General features: G+C 42.0%; 2 protein-coding genes across 5 annotated transcripts in view; one reads left to right on the top strand and one right to left on the bottom strand.

Moving 5' to 3' along the window:
- The window catches only part of MRPL30 (mitochondrial ribosomal protein L30), a 143,006-nt gene that overhangs the window by 66,509 nt on the left and 56,640 nt on the right, over positions 1–19,857 (top strand). The window lies entirely within an intron of this gene.
- Positions 1–19,857, bottom strand: part of CRACDL (CRACD like) — a 68,575-nt gene that overhangs the window by 29,449 nt on the left and 19,269 nt on the right. For 2 of the 4 annotated variants that reach the window (XM_083855095.1, XM_083855092.1), the window contains exons 2-3: positions 17,742–17,805; positions 853–929 (exon numbers count right to left, since the gene is read on the bottom strand). In XM_083855095.1, the coding sequence (XP_083711221.1) occupies positions 853–919 (67 nt within the window). In that variant the 5' untranslated portion in view covers positions 920–929; positions 17,742–17,805. Of the gene's footprint in view, positions 1–852; positions 930–4,517; positions 4,533–17,741; positions 17,806–19,857 lie in introns of those variants that run through there. The other 2 variants (XM_083855094.1, XM_083855093.1) reach the window with 2 other exon arrangements.

The raw sequence follows: 19,857 nt of genomic DNA, 5'->3' as shown, positions 1-19,857 counted from the left end.
CCTGGAAAATGCAACACAGTCCACTGTTGCATTAATGTCTTTCAAGACTGTACTGATAGTATGAAATTACTGTTATCTTGGAGAATGGATTGCAATGTTTATGAGACATAAGAAATAACCAGTGGTGTAGAATCATTCCTAATAGAGTTTCTACTTGCCTCTTGAGGTAATTAAACTCTGAAGGAAAAATTTGGTCTTAACTGCCTGGGATATGAAAAAGAAATTATTACTTGGAAACCCACTGCCTTTGTTCAGGAAGCTAAATAGTGATGATAAGAGCAATGCTACCAAAACCAATTTAAATGTAGAAAAGGCATACAGAGGTGAATGCACAGTGTTGGGAGGCTTATGCTTTTAAAATGTTGGGTTTATAATACATCGAGAAAATTTTGAATGCTAATTACAAGATTCAATGGATCACAAAACATTCATCTAGGAATCAAGCAATAACCTTGAATAGCAATTCTAATCTGCTCAGTGAGGAAAGACCTAAATTAGGATCAATTGCAACTCTGTGAAGGAAACTATTTCATATTAAATCACTGTTTTGCACAAGAATTCCAACAGCTTGTGCCTGGCCTGTTTTAGTTGACATGACAGCACTGGGAGGCACACCTGTCAGCACTCACTCCTGGATCTTGTTGGGTAAAAAAGTTAGTTTGGTCACAAGAGGCTATGAAAATCGTATTTCAAGCCTCTGAAAATGCTGAAAACAAGTAACAGCTCTTGGAAACAGGTAAAGAGAAAAGCAGAATGTGTTCTCTAAACAAACAAATTCTATGATAGAGCTAAGGCACAGAAGCTCAAGAAGTCATGGCATTTTTCATTCACCAGGGAAGGGAGAAATTATACCTGAATTGTCCTCTCCATCTCCTTCAGCCTCTCTCATCTTATGGTCCATTATCCTTGAGGAACTCATGTGGCAATCACTAAAGGAGGTACAAAAAGTGTTAGTTGTATCAACAAAATAACAATACTTCACTATATATATGTGCACATACATACAGGCAAATTACCAAAATATAAAAATATAGAATATTATGTGTGTATATTATAGATAAATATACATAAAATATACATAATAGATAAAAATAACTCATTATTATTTTTATTATTACTTATTAGGCTAAGGTATAATAAGTTACACAGATTATTTCCACTTTCAGAAGACAATAGTCCATGACAATTTAGTCAATCAGCCTTTCCTATCTGCAGACTGGTGAATTCTTGAATGCTTCTAAAAATATGTATCAGAGAAGGTGGGCTTCTTTGATTCTCCATTTCTCAGCCCATTCAGGACCAGAGACAAAATGACAAAATTACAGCATTTGAGTAAGTGTACAAGTAACAATAGTAGAGAATCCCATGTATTTTCCCCTTATTTATATCCAGTTTGAAGTATTTACAGATTGTGTTTTTTCTTCTTTCTTAAGAAACCTGGGAAAAGGTAGTGATGCTTTCTATTCCTTTCTTTTTGTAGAGATAACAGAGCTAGGGAGAATTAGTAAAAGAGAAATACAAGTAAAAATAAAACAACTAATTTTCTTTTTTTTTCCTCTCTCTCTCTTTGTTGTGGTGTGCATTTTAGGTTTTTCTGTTTCTTTGTTTTACATTTGTTCCTCCCTGTATCCCCATGTTAAACCCTTTTGGTTTTTCCTGAATTATGGGTCCTGTCCATCACTCTGCAGCCCCTCCCTAAAGCCTGGAAAGTTCTAGTGAGGCTGTGGAGTGATTTGGCAAGTTCTCAATTTCCAACTCTTCTTTTTATGCATGGAATTGTTCTACTGTCTGTCCTTTGTGTTCTGGGTCACTCCCCACCCCCTGGGATTGGTTCTAGACTGTCCCCTGCCCCTTTCCCCACCCCTGTACTTAAGGGGAGACCCAGAGGGAAAAACTCACTTTTCGTGGGCTCCCCTCTGGATGAAATAAAACCCAGTTGAAACCCACGTGAGTCCTCTCTTCTTCCTTGTCATTGCCACGCTTCTGCCAGAGGCCAAGACCCACAAGATCAGAAAGGTACCAAGCTGTACCCTGAAATGGGAGCTCGGTGCCAGAGACAGCCGGAAAACGGGACGCGAGTTCCCTGAAAGCAGCACCGAACCCCCGCACTTCTTTACTTTTCGGATGCAAAATATTACTTTGCTTAATAAGGCTCCTAAACTAAAAAATAATTGCAAAACTGTCCATGTCCAAAGCCTGAAGACATTATATCTATAATTTAAATTATATGTCTGGTGCAGTAGTCTGTTTGTGCTCTCTTTTCTTCATCTGGAGAGCCATAGTTTCACGGTCAAGGGAGAAAAAAAGTCATGGATGCCACTGATTTGATAGTGAGTTAAATGCTGTAGTCACTCTTTGGGCTGTAATGGTGACAGATGCTCATGCCACAACCTGGATGGGAGGGTGAGTAGACTGTGGCTGTTTTGATTCACTGAAGTACTGGGAGACTTAAGACTCCTCGTAAATCCAAGGAGCTAGTGAAATGGATATGAAACCTTCATTACTCAAATCTAAAACACAACACATCACCTGCACCATCTGCAGCCACTTGAGCTGGGCCACAGCACATGGCTGCAGTTCAGCCATAGCAAAGGCACCTCTACTGCCTGGCAGCTCCAGGGCTTCTGCACCAGCCAGACCCAGAGCTTCGTTGTGAAACACTCCCTGCCACCACCCACCGGGTACCAAATCAGAATTAACACAAACACAAGAGTGAGCAACTTTTGGTCGAGGGTATCTGCCTGAAATATGGAGAAATACTAAAGAACCTGCCCTAGAAAAAAACATGGATGAGGGTGGTGAGACACTGGAACAGGTTGCCTGGAGAAACTGTGGATATCCCATCCCTGGAAGTGTTCAAGGTCAGGCTGGATGGGGCTTTGAGCAACCTGCTCTAGTGGAAAGTGTCCCTGCCTATGGCAGGGAGGCTGGAACTAGGTGTTCTTTAAGGTCCATTTCAACACAAACAATTCTGTGATTTTAGGATACCTTTATCTTCAAAGTAAATGTCCACTGGGAGGTGACAGATAAATATGTATTGTGGGCTGTGGCATATCTGGTCAATTGTTAAACAGGGTGTCTCAGATTCTTGCTGTCACGTTGCAGTAGCAATGGCAGGAATGTCTTTAAAGCTTCAGCTGTTATATGCATGCCCTGTAGCATCTATAAGCTACACACATCCAGAAGTGGGATTCTACATTCTGTGTATAAATCGTACATAACTCACATACCCATCTGTGGCTCTCTGGCATCACCCTGCTGCATCCAGCTACACTCAGGTGAGGGTATATTTTTTTTAATCCAAATGTTTGCATGCCATACTTCACTAGTTCTCAGTAGCAAAGCCACTGTGGGATAAACCCCCACACAGTGACAATGTTTGTTGGAAACATGCAGGCAAGTATGAACATGTTCCCTCTGGCAAAATTCAGTCAGATAGTATATCATATTCCTGACAAACCAGAATTATGTTCCTGCCTCAAACCTTGGCAGCCAAATTGCTAGAGAATAAAACCAATTTAAAAAAAAGAAAACTCCACCATAATACATGCAAAGATTAGTGTGATTTATTTTGTGACATCTGAGGTCACAAAGAATGTTTCCACTGGATGCCCCAAATATTAAGGGACACTAATACATGACCAGGGATGCAGCATAAATCTCGTCACTTAGAGGAAACAGATGGACACTGAACCTTGATAGGCTCTCTTCTTGCCAGTTGTGCATTTTGAAGCAAGATCCTCACTCTCTTTCTTTCCTCATGCAGCAATACTTCAGGCCCACCACATTTTTGCTGTTTCCTAACATTATTTAAGAATTAGTGTGCCTTACCCAGAGGAAGGCAGCCCTCCAGTACTGTGTCTTGCAAAAGTACAGGGCTGGAGCCCTGGCCTGTGAGAAGGAAGGAGCTGCTTGGCCACCATATGTGAGTGTGTGTGTGGTACTCATATTCCATCACCCCTAGAATCCTGGGGATTTGGTTATGTGAAGAAATCAAATTCCTAAGCTAAGAGAAGATGCAGGTTAACGTGCATCATTATTTCATATTATTTGTTCTGGATTATTGTTCTGGATATGACCCATCCTGGGCCTGTTGCTGAAGGAGTTGTTCCATCCACAAGAGCGACATAAAATTGAAAAACACGTGGAGTTGACCGACTGGCAAGGGGAAGTTGGGCTGTCTGGCTTCAGATTGATCCTGGTTGGGATTGTTATAATCAGAGAGAGATAACTCCCAAAGTGTGATTAGAGCTTGTGAGGAGACGAATAAATTGAACTAAAGTACAGGAATGTAGACAGAGACCAGAGTAACATGACTGCTAGAAAAGATTGTAATAGGCGCTCTTGAGATACAGGGGATTGACTCTCCAGGATCTTAATAATAATTTTTTATTATTTATTATAATAAAACATAGTAGCAAGTGTATTTGTGGACACAGCTGCCTCTGACATCTGCAACTATTTTAAGGAGCACATGTCAGAGGGAGAAAGAGAAGATCAGAAAAGTATTATATTACCTGGGAGTTCTATCCTTGTCCAATATGTAAATGATTTGTTACTTGCCAGCAAAACACACTAAGTTTGTTTGAAAGATAATTTTCCATGTACTGCTTTAGCAGGTCATCCTGGGATTTCTTTGTTTAAAGACCTTCTTGAGAGATGCCCAACTCAGGCTGTAATGCTGTTGATAAAAAGTATTTTTAAAATACTTTTACAGAGGAATCTGTCTTTCAGCTTATTGATTCGGCAGAAACCTCATCAAACCCAGTTATTGTGGCTGGCTTGTGTAATTGCCATAACACCAGGTCCCACCACTGCTGCCAGAGTCATCCCTAGACAGCTCAGTGTCACCTGGGGAAAAACATAGCTGCTTTGCTATGGGAGAGCTGCCCAAGAGACCCAGGCTGTGTGCAGGGAGGAAGGTTGTCCAGGTAAGATAACTTTGGAGTGAGGCAGAAAGCAACCCAAGGTGCAGGTCAGAGGCATCTGGGTGCAGGAGACACTGGGCACAAATACCAGTGACCTCAACCTCCTGTGCAGGAGCCCAGAGACTCTCTTACCCTCAGCAAGGAAATGGTTATTTTAAATTACAGCAAATAAATCCTGTAAGCTTGGGTCAGTTAAGCAATATTGGGTTTGCAGTGGGGTGACTAAGGCTTTTATAAGAACTCCCTCTCAATTCATCATGCAATCATAAGGATTTGGTTTTCAGTTCAAAATACAAGTTTCCAGCCCAAACCCAGGGTTTGGTCTGACTGTCCCAGGCCAGTGGTGGCTGACACAGAGGAGGAGGTAACAGCAGCCCTTGCAGCAGTCATTATATTGTGCAAATATACACTATGACAGGAGCAGTGAGGTGCAGCCACCCACCCCATACCAAGGATGCAGGAAGAGTTTTGTGCTATTACAAGGGGAGATTTGTTTGCATTAGGGGATGAATAGATACATGCTTCCTTAACCTGAGAACAGCACAGTGTGGGGGGAACCAGCACAGCAGAGAGGACTGGAAGAACTTGCAAAATGCTTCTGGGCAGTGTGCTGGAGTACAGGTTTTCAGAAAAATGTTCAAAAGTCAACAGATTCATTTTTAGCAAACCCTGGTTTTGAGCAAATGCTGAAGCTGACACTTAGCCACTTACTTGAGCACTTTGCCAAGTGATGGTTTGCATTGGAACAATATCCCAAGACAGTGTGAAGAAATACTGGTCCTTCCTGAGCATCCAACAGCTGCCAGAGATCACTCTGTGATGCTCTGCAAGCCAGGCACTGCCTGAGCTAGTGTCTCACCAAACCTAGCTGTAGACAATCACATTCATCTCTAACTTAATATTTACTATGTTGTTTTTATTAACACGAAGCTGGGTTTCCTTTTAACTGCTTCCTTTGCACTGTCAGAGAAACACTGGTTTTCACCACCAGAAGATAATCCCATTTTTTTCTCCAAATATATATAAACTCAGAGAACCATAATATCTGTATCTTCCCTTTTTCTTTCAGTATAATGTATTTTAACAGTATCTCTAGGCAAACTTTCAATCTTTCAAGCCTTTTCCTCAACATCTCCAACAAACCCTCCAGCATCAATACATTCATCATAGGAAAGATTTGATTAAAACATGATACTTAAGAGGAGAAACAAAAAAATCCAGAGTTTCCACTTGGTATTACTGTAACTGCATGTCACTTCTCTGATGTAAACAGAGATTGCAGGTTTTGCTCTGGAGCCAAATTTTTTCACCCTCAAAGCTTTATTTAAAATCTACAATGGCCTACAAGCTTAAGAGCTGTGCAACAAAATACTGACAAAATCCAGCAGCTTTGAATTTGGCACCCACTGGGATGGGTGGTATTCATTGTGCACTTATGCTTAGATATAGATGCTCGGCTGCTGAGCTTTCTTGTTTCCAATTTCCCCAAGGATTTACTGAAGTCCATCGCTTAATTAAATCATCCTGTGATCTGAAAACTCAGCAGGATTTTCATCCTAAAGAAGCAACATGCATTGGTTCTCCCTTGTTAGCAAGGGCAAGATTTACCACACCACTGGCAGACACGCCCTTTTTCTCTTTTTTTTTTCCACATTGTATGTGTGGTTCTTTTCGCAATACTAGAGGCATGTGGTTTATCAATTTATTATGGGCTTTTATAAGCCAAATATAATGTCTCATCACAAATTGCTAAATATTACCTGTTTATAACAGTGGTTTTGCTATATTGGTCTTTTCCCAGCAGAGACTTTTTTTCACTTTCCTTCTTCCTTTCTAGGTCCTTTCTAGATAAGCTGTGATACAAGAAATACATCTGAGACTATGCCACTGTAGAGAATATAGATGGAATATAGCAACACAACAGGTTTTTATTCCTCTTCTTATCCCTTCCAAATGCCAGTGCACTCAAAAGCATGTATCCAAGAACCAAATAATGCCAATTTACACCTTCCATTTCTCTTTTGTACAAGAATATTCTTTTTCTAGTAGAAACAGGAGGAGTTAAAAATCTGAATTTAGGGGAATTATTTCACATGTGAGGAGGACCTGCCCTTTTCTCCAAACATCACAATATACACAAACATTCCTACTGATATTACAGAGCCTTGAAGATTTGGGGGGAAGAGGGGGGAGAAGAAAATAAAGCAGGGATTCTGGGGTTATAAAGAAAACCCACATACTCAGAGATACTCCTCTAGCTGAAAGAGTAACCAACTCAAAATCATCCTAAATGCCAGGAGCAAAGACTGAGGCAGCCTTTTCTCATTCTGCCTGTCTCTGAGGACTCAGACCTGAAATGAAGGCATCATCCAGAGGCCACACAGCCTCTCCTCCTGTCACTTAGACTGCAGAAACTGAAGCTCAAAATTTCCAGAGGGAGCAAACCCAGAGTGGCTGCCATGGTCCTCTGCCATCTCAGGCACACCAGCAGAGCTTTCACAACCCTGGAGACACTCCAGCTCTCTGGCATGTGCATTATTAGCAAGAGCACCACCTGGACACAGCCCCAGGTTGCCATGCCTTGGCATAGCACAGGTTCAAAAGCGTGCTGTGATCACCTGCCTCCCAAGCAAAGGTTTATCTCTGCAGCCAGGGGAGACCTTGTGCTGAAAACATTGTGCAGGTTGTGGCAGAAGGAAGTGTAAAGTAGCAGGCAGGTATTCACACAGCTCAAGAAACCCTGCTGTTCAACACACTCTCTGTTCCGACCTTCTCCTGCTAACAGAGATCTTTGTTCCCTCCTTTCAAACTCTCAAACAACTTTCAGTGCTCCCAAGAGATAATGCTTGAGCCTAGCCAAAAAGAAATCTCTCACAATATGTCCAATTATAAAATCATTTCCAAAGGGCAGCCATCATCTTGAGCTTCTGTTTCTAAGATAAACCACCTGCAACAGGTGGTCTAAGAAGCATAGTGAAGTACTCCCACTGAGCTAGCACAGCACATATGAACCCAGGTATTAAGAGTGTCCACATGAGTGAGGTGCAGGTCTCTGGGAATCTGATTAATCTGTATAAAACATCCAAAAAGCTCATAAAAAGGACAGGAGAATTTCATAACAACTGCAACCCCATTTCCAAAGCCATACATTTTCCTGCTTCAGACTTCTCATTAGCTCAAAGGAGTTTCACTTTTCATTTTTTATTTGGCCTCCAGTTTTTAAATCAAGTGAACAAATGCACCTGAGTGCATGCTTACATACACACAGCCATCCTAGAAGCTTTATCCAGAGTGCCAGCACTGGGACTGAAGGGTCATTCTGCCCTTCTACTGTATGTCAGCATCTCTACAGTATCTGTACATATTCTAGCTGTGTCCTCATAATTTATGAATTATTAAAAATAATTTACCCAGAGAAGGCATTTTCTGAGAAAACTGCACTGGTTTCTACTACCAAGTCCGTACAAAACATCAAAAAATAAACTTCATGTCAAACTAAAAAGAAAAATACCCTTTCAAAATAAACAACTTTGCCTTTTGTTTTCAACATTGGGCAATCATCTTTCACTTTGTTCAAATGGTCTGTATCAGTAAACAAAAAGTGTTGCTTTGCAAAGTCTGTGACTTCATGTGTTCTTTGCTGTTAGCATCTACTTGCTTACACTGACCAATGTCCCTGCAAACATCAACAAAATGTGGTATTTTCACAAATGGTTGGCTGTCTAAATGATAGTTTGCTATCCCTTTTCATCTGTTTCACACTGAAGCTGGTACACTTTATCCATCTTTTCTTGTCTGCATTATTGGCTAATAAAAGGTTTTGTTTCCTTGGTTGTGGCTAACATTTATCTCCAGCTAATGTGATGTTTGTGGCACACGTTTGCATTAAAAGAAAGTTTGCATATTGCACAACCACATTGGTGTGGTGAGAGCCTATGAGCCACTCCTCATGCTCAGAGCAAGGCTGGCTCACGTGTCTGCTGCCAACATCCTCTCCATGGCTTCACGGGTTCTAGGCGAGCATCCAGGTGAGAACACACAGCCTGAACACAAAGTCAATGTCCTTCTCTTTTAAAATTCTGCCAGTTCGGGATCCTCTAATCCTCTTCCCACTCACTGTTAAAATAAATAGAGCTAGCTGTGAGCGATCTGCCCCTTCTCTCAGAAATAACTAATAAAAGTCAGTTGCACCAGCACATATCTCTTCCAATGCTGTTCCTTGCACCACAGTTTGCTATTCTTCCCCCCAACATGGGTGGAGGTGGAAGAATATCAAGCTCTGCCACAAGGCCCAGCAACTGGCACACTACTGCCCCTTTCCATCAGCCCTTGCCTTTGCAGTACTCACATCCATCACTCAAATTCCTGTTGCATATGATGTAAACATAAGGTGGTGCTGGACATCCCTGTGATCACTGAGAAGAGACATCAAAGGATGTAATAAAATACCTGCTAAAAGAAAGATTGGACAAAGCAGATGGGATAGAGTTTGCTGCATGGGCTTCAAGCCCGAGCCTTTGTGCAAACAGGGCAAGGCTTGCCACAAACAGCAGGTGATGCTTTAGGGGCTACAACAGAGAAATCTTCCCAATCCTCGGAGGGCTTTCTGGGCATTTTTTCAATCTTCCACTGCTGTTGGTCAGTATGTGCTTTCCTTTGCCTAAGCAGCCCAAACTACCCTCTGACGCATCTGCCCTTGTTAGTCCAAAGGCTGTGCAGATTCTCATCAGACCCTCATCAGCCCTTCTGCCATGCCCCTACCAACAGCACATTCCTTTCTCTATTACAAGCACAGTGCATTTCCAAGAGATGGGAGGGAGAGGTAAAAATCTTCCTTTTCTACCTCTTTTCCCCCCCAAGAATTACTAGTCCTTCCTTCCCTCAGCATTTATGAGAGAAGTGAGAAACACTCCATAAAATAAACCTGCCTCCCAAGCAGCTTGTGAGGAGTGAGATTTTATTTTTTAAAACAATGCATTGCTACAGAACACACAAACAAAAGAGGTCAGAAGGCATTACTAGGACTGCCCAGTCTGGTGTCCTGGACAGTGCAGGGAATAAGCTGTTCCAGAAGGGTGAAGTGTTCCAGAACTTGAGGGTATACACCTTCACAAAGATCATATTTTGTTCACAGGAAAAGCCTTAGCTTGACTTGCATTCTTGCTTTAAACAAACAAACAAAAAAACCCCAACAAACCAAAACCAAGCAAAGCAAACAACCATATAAAAGAATTACAGGAAGAAGGGTGGGGGGAGGAGTCTGCATCGGCAAAAGAATAAAGCAAACTCATGTGAAATGTCTTACTCCTATGCAGTAACCCTTTCCTTTTTGCTTTCAGTGCTTTATTTTTTTTGTGATTTAATAGAGGGGCCAGGAGATTTATTCCACCAACATGGAAAGCACGATTATAAAGAGAACTGTTAAAGTAAAAAAAACTACATTGGCTTTCCTTCTTCTTCAGCATTCAAGGATAATAAGGGCATAGCTGTTTTACACAAAGACACAAGACGTCCCCTAGCTAGCTGCCTACCAGAGATCCTCTTCTGTATTTATGAGCACAAACAGCTCAATATACTACCAGGCTTTTAGGTTAGTACCAGCCATTTTTACTGATAGAAGCACAATCTATATTTTTAACTAAAATAATATCGAGTGTTCACATAGAATATTTTGCTAATAATGTTCTGAAGAAGGTCATACTTTTTTTTTACAATATCAGGCTAACATCACTCAGAATCAAGGGTAAGTGAATTATTAAAAATTCACTCACTGTGCCTCTTCTTGAAAGGCAATAGAAAATAAAGTAAAACGTCTTTCTTTAGTTAGAAAAAAAGTACATTTGATTCTACATATTGCAATTACTGTTGAATTCAGCACTGGGAACATTCCTGAAGCTATTTCACAAAAAAATAATTATACCAGTTCTTTTGGTATTCAGAATGAGTAAAAATATCAACAGTGTTATAAGGTCTCAGTGCCTTTAAATTCACAGAAATATAACAGGGCTTTCATTGCTCCTTCCTAGCTTTTTTGGAACCATGAATACAATAAATTGTCTAATCACCTACACACACAAACACACACATTTTCTTTGTGGTGAAGAAACAGTAAGTCTCCCCTGAAAGCACAGCGAGCCCTGAGCAATGGCTCACTGACACCTGCTGCCCCATCAATTAGCCTAATGTAAGGGTGTTCTTGTACAGTGCAGAGGTTAATGGGAGTTTAAGATGCAGAAAGTGTTTAGCAGTACCTGGAATGAGATCCTTGTTCAGCTTTATCTGCTATTCTGAAGGAGACTTGGTGGGCCAAGTTAACCAGGAAGGAAGTCAATTGCTAACATCTAGAGCTGAATTTGGCCCAATTTTCACAGGCCCATAATGTGTGGTATAGTCAACAGTGTAATTTCAAGAGTTTTTTTAAGTTTCTTTAAAAGTTAATGACAAATCTGGGTTCAGAATATATAACTATATAACTATATTCTGAACACAGAATATTGTTATATCCTAGGCCTACTTCCAAATATTTTGCCATCAGTGCAGTGAAAATTAAACAAATTTAAGTAAAAAGGAAAGTGAATGAATCAAAGAGATTAAGCTGACTGAGAGATCAGCTTCCTTGGGAATTCCTGTGCTGGACTGATGAAGTAATTATTGAAATCATCCATGAAACATGTGCAGAATAGTTTTAATACTGGACATTTAAAATAGAAATTAAAAAAAAAGAAAGTTGGAAATGCAAAGAGAACGAAATAGATACTTCTAGGAGAAGGGCCTGACCCCTTCCAGGCAGAGATACACCAGCCCACCAGCTGAGACTAGCCATAACATAGGCAGGCTGATTTCCAGGACCTGCTCAGGAAAGGTGCCATCAGGAGCTCTCAGTCCTCAGCCCCAGCCCATTCCAGCCCAGAGCACTCTGCTGAAGCGGCCGCAGCCGTGTGCTAACCTGGAGTCCCCTCGGATGCAGGGATAACAGGAAGCCATGTCTCCAGCACAGGGACCAGCTCACCCTCCCGGCTCATCCTAGCACGAAGGAGCGGCAAGAATGGAGTGAGATCCAGCTGAAGCCATGGGATGGCAGCGGGACGTGGTGGGGAAGGGGAGCATCATGCCCTGCATTCTCTCTGAAGATTGCAGACTCTGGGGCCAGTTTCCTTCCCAACATCCACACGGTCCATCCAAGAGGTACAGCCACTGTCAGCACAGTCACAATCCTCTGAAATATCCCCAGGCAACAGCACTCACATATTTCAGCAATAACTGCTACCTTGTAAACACATTCCACATTCCTGTTGCATTAAATCCCACAGGTCAAATGCAAAGCTGAACAGACTCTTGTCTAACTGTTGTACAAGGCTTGTTCTGAGGCAGTACATGTAGCAGGCTTTTATTTGAAAAGGACCTTATTTAGCCTCTTTTGACCTTTCCTAATTTGAGCCCTCTCAGCCTCCAAGTGATAATTATTTTCTTAAGCCCTGATGAGAGACAGATGAGCCACAGGCTCCTTTATCTTTCCTCCATACCAGTAACATTCAGATCACTTCTAGAAAAAAGAGCATGAGATTTTTAACACAAGGTCACTGTAATACATAACTTCCTCAGAGGTTTCAGGTAGGAGTCGAGTTAAGTTGCACTTCATAATCCAAATAAATTCCTGCACAAAAGACTGGAAGGTTGCTTTTTGTCCCTGTCACAAACATCATAGCTGAGTCTTTTCATCTTTGTTTGGAACCTTTCTCCACAGTCCATAAGAAAGAGAGGATTTCACCAATGTAAGAGCCATAATTATTTGTCATTTACTACTTTCATGACATGAACTTGCAAACTTTTTATTCTTACTATCCATTCCATTTATTTATGTCCAAGGACATAACTGGTCTTTGTATTTGAAAGAGAGGAAATATTTTTCTGTAGCTCTTATCTCATTTACTTGCAGGTCCATGCTCCAAACCACACTGTGCTCCAAAACAAGAATATGAGCAAATGGAAATAACTGCCACTAGCTCAGATTCTTGTTTTCTCCTTCACTCCTTCCCTGCAGTAATAATCTTAGCAAATATAACCTCTGGCGAGTCATTCTGTCTGTATCACCTCCAGCTGCTGCTTCAGACTTGCAGACTTTTTAAAGTCAAAACCCTGAATGCAGCCTAATAGTTTTTACTGCCACCTTGTCAGAAATCCAGAGGCAAGTCTCTAGTGTGACACCTGCACAAACCCACTCATTCCCTTGGACTGGGAAGCAAAAAGCATATCACAATCACAGAATTGTTAGGGCTGGAAGGGACCCCTGGAGATCATCTAGCCCAAGCTCCCTGCCAAGGTAGGGACGTGTGGAGCAGGTGACATAGGAACATGTCCAGGTGGGTTTTTGAATGTCAGCAGAGAGAGAAAATCCACAACCTCCCTCGGCAACCTGTTCCACTGCATTGTCATTCTCAAACAGAAAAATGTTCTTCATGTTGAGGTGAAACTTCTTGTGTTTTAGTTTATAGTTCTCATCCTGTCACTGAGCACCACTGGAAAGAGTCTGGCACCATCCTCCTGAAAACCTGCCTTTGGGACATTTATATCCATTAATAAGATCCCCTCTCAGCCTTCTCTTCTCTAGGTTTAACAGGCTCAGCTCCTGCAGCCTCTCCTCACAAGAGAGGTTAAATGCTTCTCCCAATGTTCTTCAAGCTGCAGCTCTCAGAGCAGGGACCAGAGTAAGTTTGTCATGCAGATGAGATGCTCAGCTCCAGGCCTGTCCCTCAGTGCAGCTTTGGCAATGGCAAAATGGCAAATGGCATAGACTGAGGTCCCCTCTCTGGCCTAGGGCCCAGCTCCCCTTGGCCCCCTGTGGGGTAGTGGACTCAGCAGGCAAAGGGAACTTGATCATGCTCCCCAGAGCCTCACTGGAAGGACCTCCATGAACCACGGGTGGGGAATACATTGTGAGAAATGTCTCCCTTTTCCCACATCACCACTTGTCCTCAGCCTCTTCTCCTTTCTGCCACTGGGACAGAAGTTCTCCCCATCCCACTAAGACATGATAAGCACCTTCCTTGTTAAATTCCTCTCTGCTTAAGATCTCCATCAGAAACCTCTTGCATGCACATTTGCCTCAGGCAGCATCCCCCTCTCAACAATGGAGAGAGGAAGAAATTTCAGGAGTGAATAATTCTAAACCACTTTACCTGACGGAGACACCCCTCTGCAGAGGAGATCTCTTCCTTTCTGCCCCTTCTAAACCTGGTTTTCAGGTTCCTATATAGCCTTTGGGGCTTACTTGACAAGGGGGATAGAATGGTGGGGACAGGAATGTAAAGCCATTTGGAGACATCCTATTTGTCCCCAGGCTCCCTTCTTTGAATATATCACAAATGTTTTACTTCAATTCTCAAAGGCCCAGTGAGATGCAGGTAATTAATTCATGACTATGACAAGATTATTATGGTTAATTTAACATGTGCAGGCACTTAAGTAACTACTGTTGGGAAATATTTGTCATTAATTCAAAAATCTCCTGCCTTTAATTTGGCAAATATAAATGCAAGCGTGCAGGAGAAATCCAGCATGACATAAAAGACACTCTTCTGCCATCACCTTTACATGTGACTGTACAATGCCTGATCTCTGCCTGATTTAAATAAGCACAACAAAATGTACTGCAGCATTCATAAATTAACGCCCATTGACATTCATATGTGAGAAAGAGACCAGATGTAGGAAGAGAAACAGAGAAGCTGACAATATCCCCATGGGCAGCAAAAGGGACACCACTGGGAGAGAGGGCGGCAGAGCAGTATTCCTAATCAAAGCTCAAAAAGCAATGCTGTGCAAACAAAAGCCCATTTGTGGGCTTTTCTCCCACCTCCTGTGGGTCTGCAATAATTCCTACCAAGGCAGTAGTGCAGAGTAAAACCACCAAAGTGGTTTCAGTCAGGAACAACTTATCTCTCAGGCATGGCACAGTCACCCCATCATTCCTAGGGAGGCAGCTCCCTGCCTCAAACTGTTTTGCTTGCCTTCCCAGGGAGGCAGGTGAAATTTCTGTGTGTATGGAGCTAGTTACAGCAACAAAGCAGAAACTCAAGTCCAAAATAATCAGTTTCACAGCATCTTTAGAAGGGTCTCAGCACTTCTTGGCCTTTGCTGACCCCTTGGGCAGGTTCAAAGTCAGTGATGAGTCATTTTGCTCACAAAGGATCTTTAGCTCTGTGGTTTTGCATGACTTATCACTATCAGATGCATCCCACTATCCCTCATTGCAGAAGCTCCAAGCATTGCCTGGACTTTTTCAGTTTTCTCATGTGGTGAAAACTCCTTAGGGAAATCCTGAGGAACATTTTGGTACACATATCTTTGAGCTTCATATAGGTGTTTCAGAATAAACCTTGGGAACATAGTACCAGAGGGAGTTTCCTGAGCATTCAGTGCAAGCAAACACTCAATATAATCCCTTCACAGGCTGACTGAAGTCTTGTTTTGAAAACTATTCAAATGCTATTTCAGAACTTGGTAACTCTGATGGTTAGAAAATCCCAGACTAAATGACTGGTGTATACCTGATTATTTTTGTGTTAATGTAATACTTTCCTTGAAGGAGCCTTTTTCTTCTACCACAGGTATTTAGAGAAGATGTCCATCTCCCCTTTCACCCTTCATCTGCAAAGCCAAACAAGTCATGGCATCTTAATTTCCTCATAGATATAAGCACTCTACTTTCCTAATATTTTACTAATTCTTGTCTGCACCTGCCCTACTCCAAGCTCACCTCTTCTGGCAGCCAGGGGCCCAGAACCAGACACTGGGTCCCAGGAAACCTCTATAGATAAATGACACACTCTTGCATTTAAGCTTTGCACCTCCTAGTTAGGTTTGCACATGTTGGCAGACAAATAGAGAGAAAGCATTCACCTGCCTGCTCTTGACTCTGCTGCAGAGTCCAAGGACATGTTTGAGCTATTTACTGTCAAGAAACACTGTTCATGCAAGACCAGTGTTTCAATAACCTTTCCAGACTTGGCTCTTTCCTATGTCCAACCACCCAGATGCTGATGCTGACTGCCAATACAAGACTACAGGACCCATTCCAGCTTCTTTTCAAAGCACAAAGTGCCAGCATATGCTCCCTTGGCTGAATTTGTGAGGGCCCAGCCATCTGTGAATCTACAGATCGTCTCTGGTGTAGGTATAATGGGAAAATATTTAGCCTTTTACATGCAGTTGGCAAATATACTTGCTCAAGCCTGAGGAGATTCTGATTCTCTTTGCTTAGGGACCTCCTTTTTTTAACATTTAAAAAATATTTGTGAGTCACAGCAATGGGTAGGGAATGAGATATCTAGCAGAGTTCCTAGCTCTGCCAGAAGAGCATTACTCAGAGGACACTACCAGGCTTTGTGAAGAGAGGAAAAGATCAGGAGGTGCTGGGTGACTTAATCTCTCGGGTCCCACACTATGTTCTGAGGGTGCTATTTTACTGAAAGAGCTGGATCAAAGCTGCTGAAGAGGTTTCTGCTGTTCACTGCCTCCTGAAAGTTGTTGACCTAGAGACCGGAACAATTAAATGAAATGTGAAGCACCCCCTCGAACAGATATTTTTCCTACTCTGTCCTACATCACCTAATCAGATAGCAGTATGAAGTTACACACTTGGGAGAGCTTTTTGTAATAAAGGACATCCTGAGCTGCATGAAGATACTGACCTGATATATATTTTTTTCTCTCTTCTTATATGGACACACACCTTGTAAGTCCTAGGAATGAATGTATGAGCTCTCCTTTAAGTACGATAGAGACAAAAAGTCTGGGATATCAAATTGGATATGCACACTTAAAAAGCAGCTGCTGTATCAGGTCTGCAATGTGAGACTCTGGGAATTGTTTTTCTGAATACTAAATGTGGAAAATATCAATTGAAGCTGCCCTCTGTCTCTGAAGAAATCAGCTTCTGAACACCTTGGAGTCAGCACTCAAATTAAACAGCTCCATATTAGAGATAATTAAAATATATTGCTTAAAAATAATCTGGTCTTTTATGTCCCTATTCAGAATCCACCACTACAACTTTTGTGTGAAAAGCATATGAACATGCTTACAGTGTACCTGTCCCAGAGATGTGCAGCCAGATCTTTGGCTGATGTCACCTGGCAGGCCTTTGCTCATGTTAATTGGAGCTGTATCAATTCATATTTCTGAAGAGATGGAATGTACTGCTTTCTAGACTTCTGAAAAAGGCAAGTTAAACAGCTTGTATGTACCTGGAAACATTAATTTCCATATTTTTCAAAATATGAAAAGTGTATTTTCTGGGAGGACTGGTCCTTCAGAAAACTATCATGCCAGCACTAGATATGAACATACTCTTCTGGTTTGATTCACACCATCTCTACTATCTGTGAGTAGAGAAGAAAAGCTACAACACAGGGAAGACAAACTTTTTTGGTAATTGTTTTTCTTAGAATGGCACATTGCTCTCATTTTTACATTTGACAAAGGGCTTCTACTTGTAATCTATCAAATGGAAACAAAAAGCAGTAACAAATCCCATTGTGTTACTAACCAGAGGCAAAGATTGCTGGCCTCTGCAAACAATACATAGCCAGAGGGACTTGCTGCTTTCTATTTTGCAAATATGCTACAAGCAGTGAGTTGCAGTGAGAGCATGGCAACCAATAACTCTTGATCACTTAAAGATTTTTCATTAGCCAGTTCTACAATAAATTAACTAGAGAAGTTTAAAGGTCGTTGTCAACACTTTATATATAAACATACACCACAAAGAACACGGGAAAGCAGTTCATCCTTCTACTTATCTTTTTTACTTACCATCCAATGAAACTTTAATAAGTACAAAGGCAGGTCAATAGTCCCAGAATTGAATGTTGTGCACCTGTGTAACCAAGAAACACATTTCACCTGCAGGAAAACAACACTTAAAGTACCTCAGCCATAAACTCTCTTCAGCTGCTTACCTGCGTAGGTTCCTGTTTGTCAGATTCAAAGCACCACAAAAGGCTAGTGGTGTTTCAGAAGGGATCTGTCACCTTGCCAGACATTTAAGTGGCAGCAAAACCAGCAGAGGCACTTTCAAGTTTGCGCAGAGGATTCTGAAAGTCTCGATTCAGTTCGACTTGGACAGTGCACCCTATGTCTCATCAGATACCCAGCACGGGGCTCCTCTGCCTTCCCAAAGCATGAGTTATGAGCACTGCCCTGATCCTTTCCCCAAGTGATCCCTGTATCTAACGCGGAAGGAGTCGGTCAGAGGAGAAAGCACCAGTATCCCCCAGTTGCTAGGTAACAAGCAGGGAGATCCTGACCTGAATTCTTAGCGAAGGCTGATGTTACTCTGGAAGCTTAGCTGGGTCCTTCCTGGAAAGGGAGGGCCATGCCAAAAAGTTACTTCTGGTTTTGTAAAGACCACTGCGTAGCATCCCGGACAAAGGGACAGCTGCTGAGCTATTTTTATGATAAAAAGGCACCTGCTGCTAAAATAGGAACTACACATACTAAAATGGAGGGTGACATTTTCTGCTCTTTATGCCAATGAAACCAGAAAGTTTTTAACCTTACAATAAGATCTGTTTGAAATCTGGTCATTAAACAAAAGAGAAGAAACCACCCACCATGTGCACAGCCTCAACATTAACAAATGCAATGAGAGAATATTAAGCATATGGAAAAAAAAAAAAAAAAGTTATCCCATACACCATACTATGAAGCATAATCTAAAGCCATATTCAACACAGAAAACTGAAAGGGACCGAATCAGGGAAGTTCATGATGACACAAGACTCTGCATTTTCTGGCCATGTAAATATTTTAAGTTATTGCCATACCATTGTATTAATTTCTCTATTTGTAGCTTGCAAATTCCTCAGGATGCATTTTCTAAAAGATGAAAAGTGAATGCTGAGCCAGACCTGAAGAGCCTCTGAGTCCCTTGGATGGGGACCCAGAGGGGACCCTCCGATAGGGACCTGACCCTATCATCCTGTATAGCAAAAGGAAATAATGCCTCCTCATCCACAGCATAACACGAATGTCAAAGACCCAATTATCTGGAAAAGATGCCTGTTTGCTTTCTACTGGCTCCAAGGAAGATCTTGGCAAAAATGGCATGAAAGCAGTGCTGTGCACACCACATGTGGCATGGCTCCCATAGGCTGGAGGGGCCCATGAGGCTGGGAGGGCTGAGGGGTATCGGTGCAGAAAAGTCCTTTCATTCCAGCCGGCTGCTTCTCCATCACATCTGAGCACATTCTCACATGTGAGCAGCTCCCTCATTGCTCATGTAGATTCTGCCAGTCCCAGACAGGAATATCTGTGAGGACTCCAGCTCAGCCAGGGCAGTAGCTCCTGTATCTCTGCATGAGTTTGCAGTGGGTGCACCTACCACCCAACCACCACACAACAGGCAACTGCTTTCTTAAAGAAGGGTCTCAGTGACAGGAGAACTGGCCTGTCATGTCTAGAGAAGTCCAGTTATGACCTTAAAAGGGAATTACTCCACAATAGCCTTCTATATGGTAGAAACAAAGCAATGGAAGAGAAAGGCACACAAGCGTCTTTGCAGAACGCCAGCCCTGCTCAGCTGTGCAATGGCACACCTAATGCTTCCTCCTAATGCATGTAGTGTATCCCAAAAAAAGGCTCTTCTTTCACTGCAGTCAGGTTCAGTGGCCTGATAAATATGTGTTCAGCACAGGCTTGAGGTCAGGAAGCAGTCTCTCAGCTATGCTTGAGATCTCTCTCTCCCCATAAATGTCCCTATTTATCCAGGGAATCAATCTATCCCTACAGTAGTTATAACTACTCAAAGCCAGATGAGTATTATGGTGCTTCAAGTACCTTTCTGAACAGAAGCCAAAGCTCATCATATTGATAGGAAAGTTATAGTTCTTTCATTTATTTCCCTTTCTCATTTTATTGCAGAAACAGG

The sequence above is a fragment of the Zosterops lateralis genome (genome assembly GCF_965231275.1).
Source record: "Zosterops lateralis genome assembly, chromosome: 2".
Classification (NCBI taxonomy): Eukaryota; Metazoa; Chordata; class Aves; order Passeriformes; family Zosteropidae; genus Zosterops; species Zosterops lateralis.
This window is presented reverse-complemented; position numbering and strand designations above follow the sequence as displayed.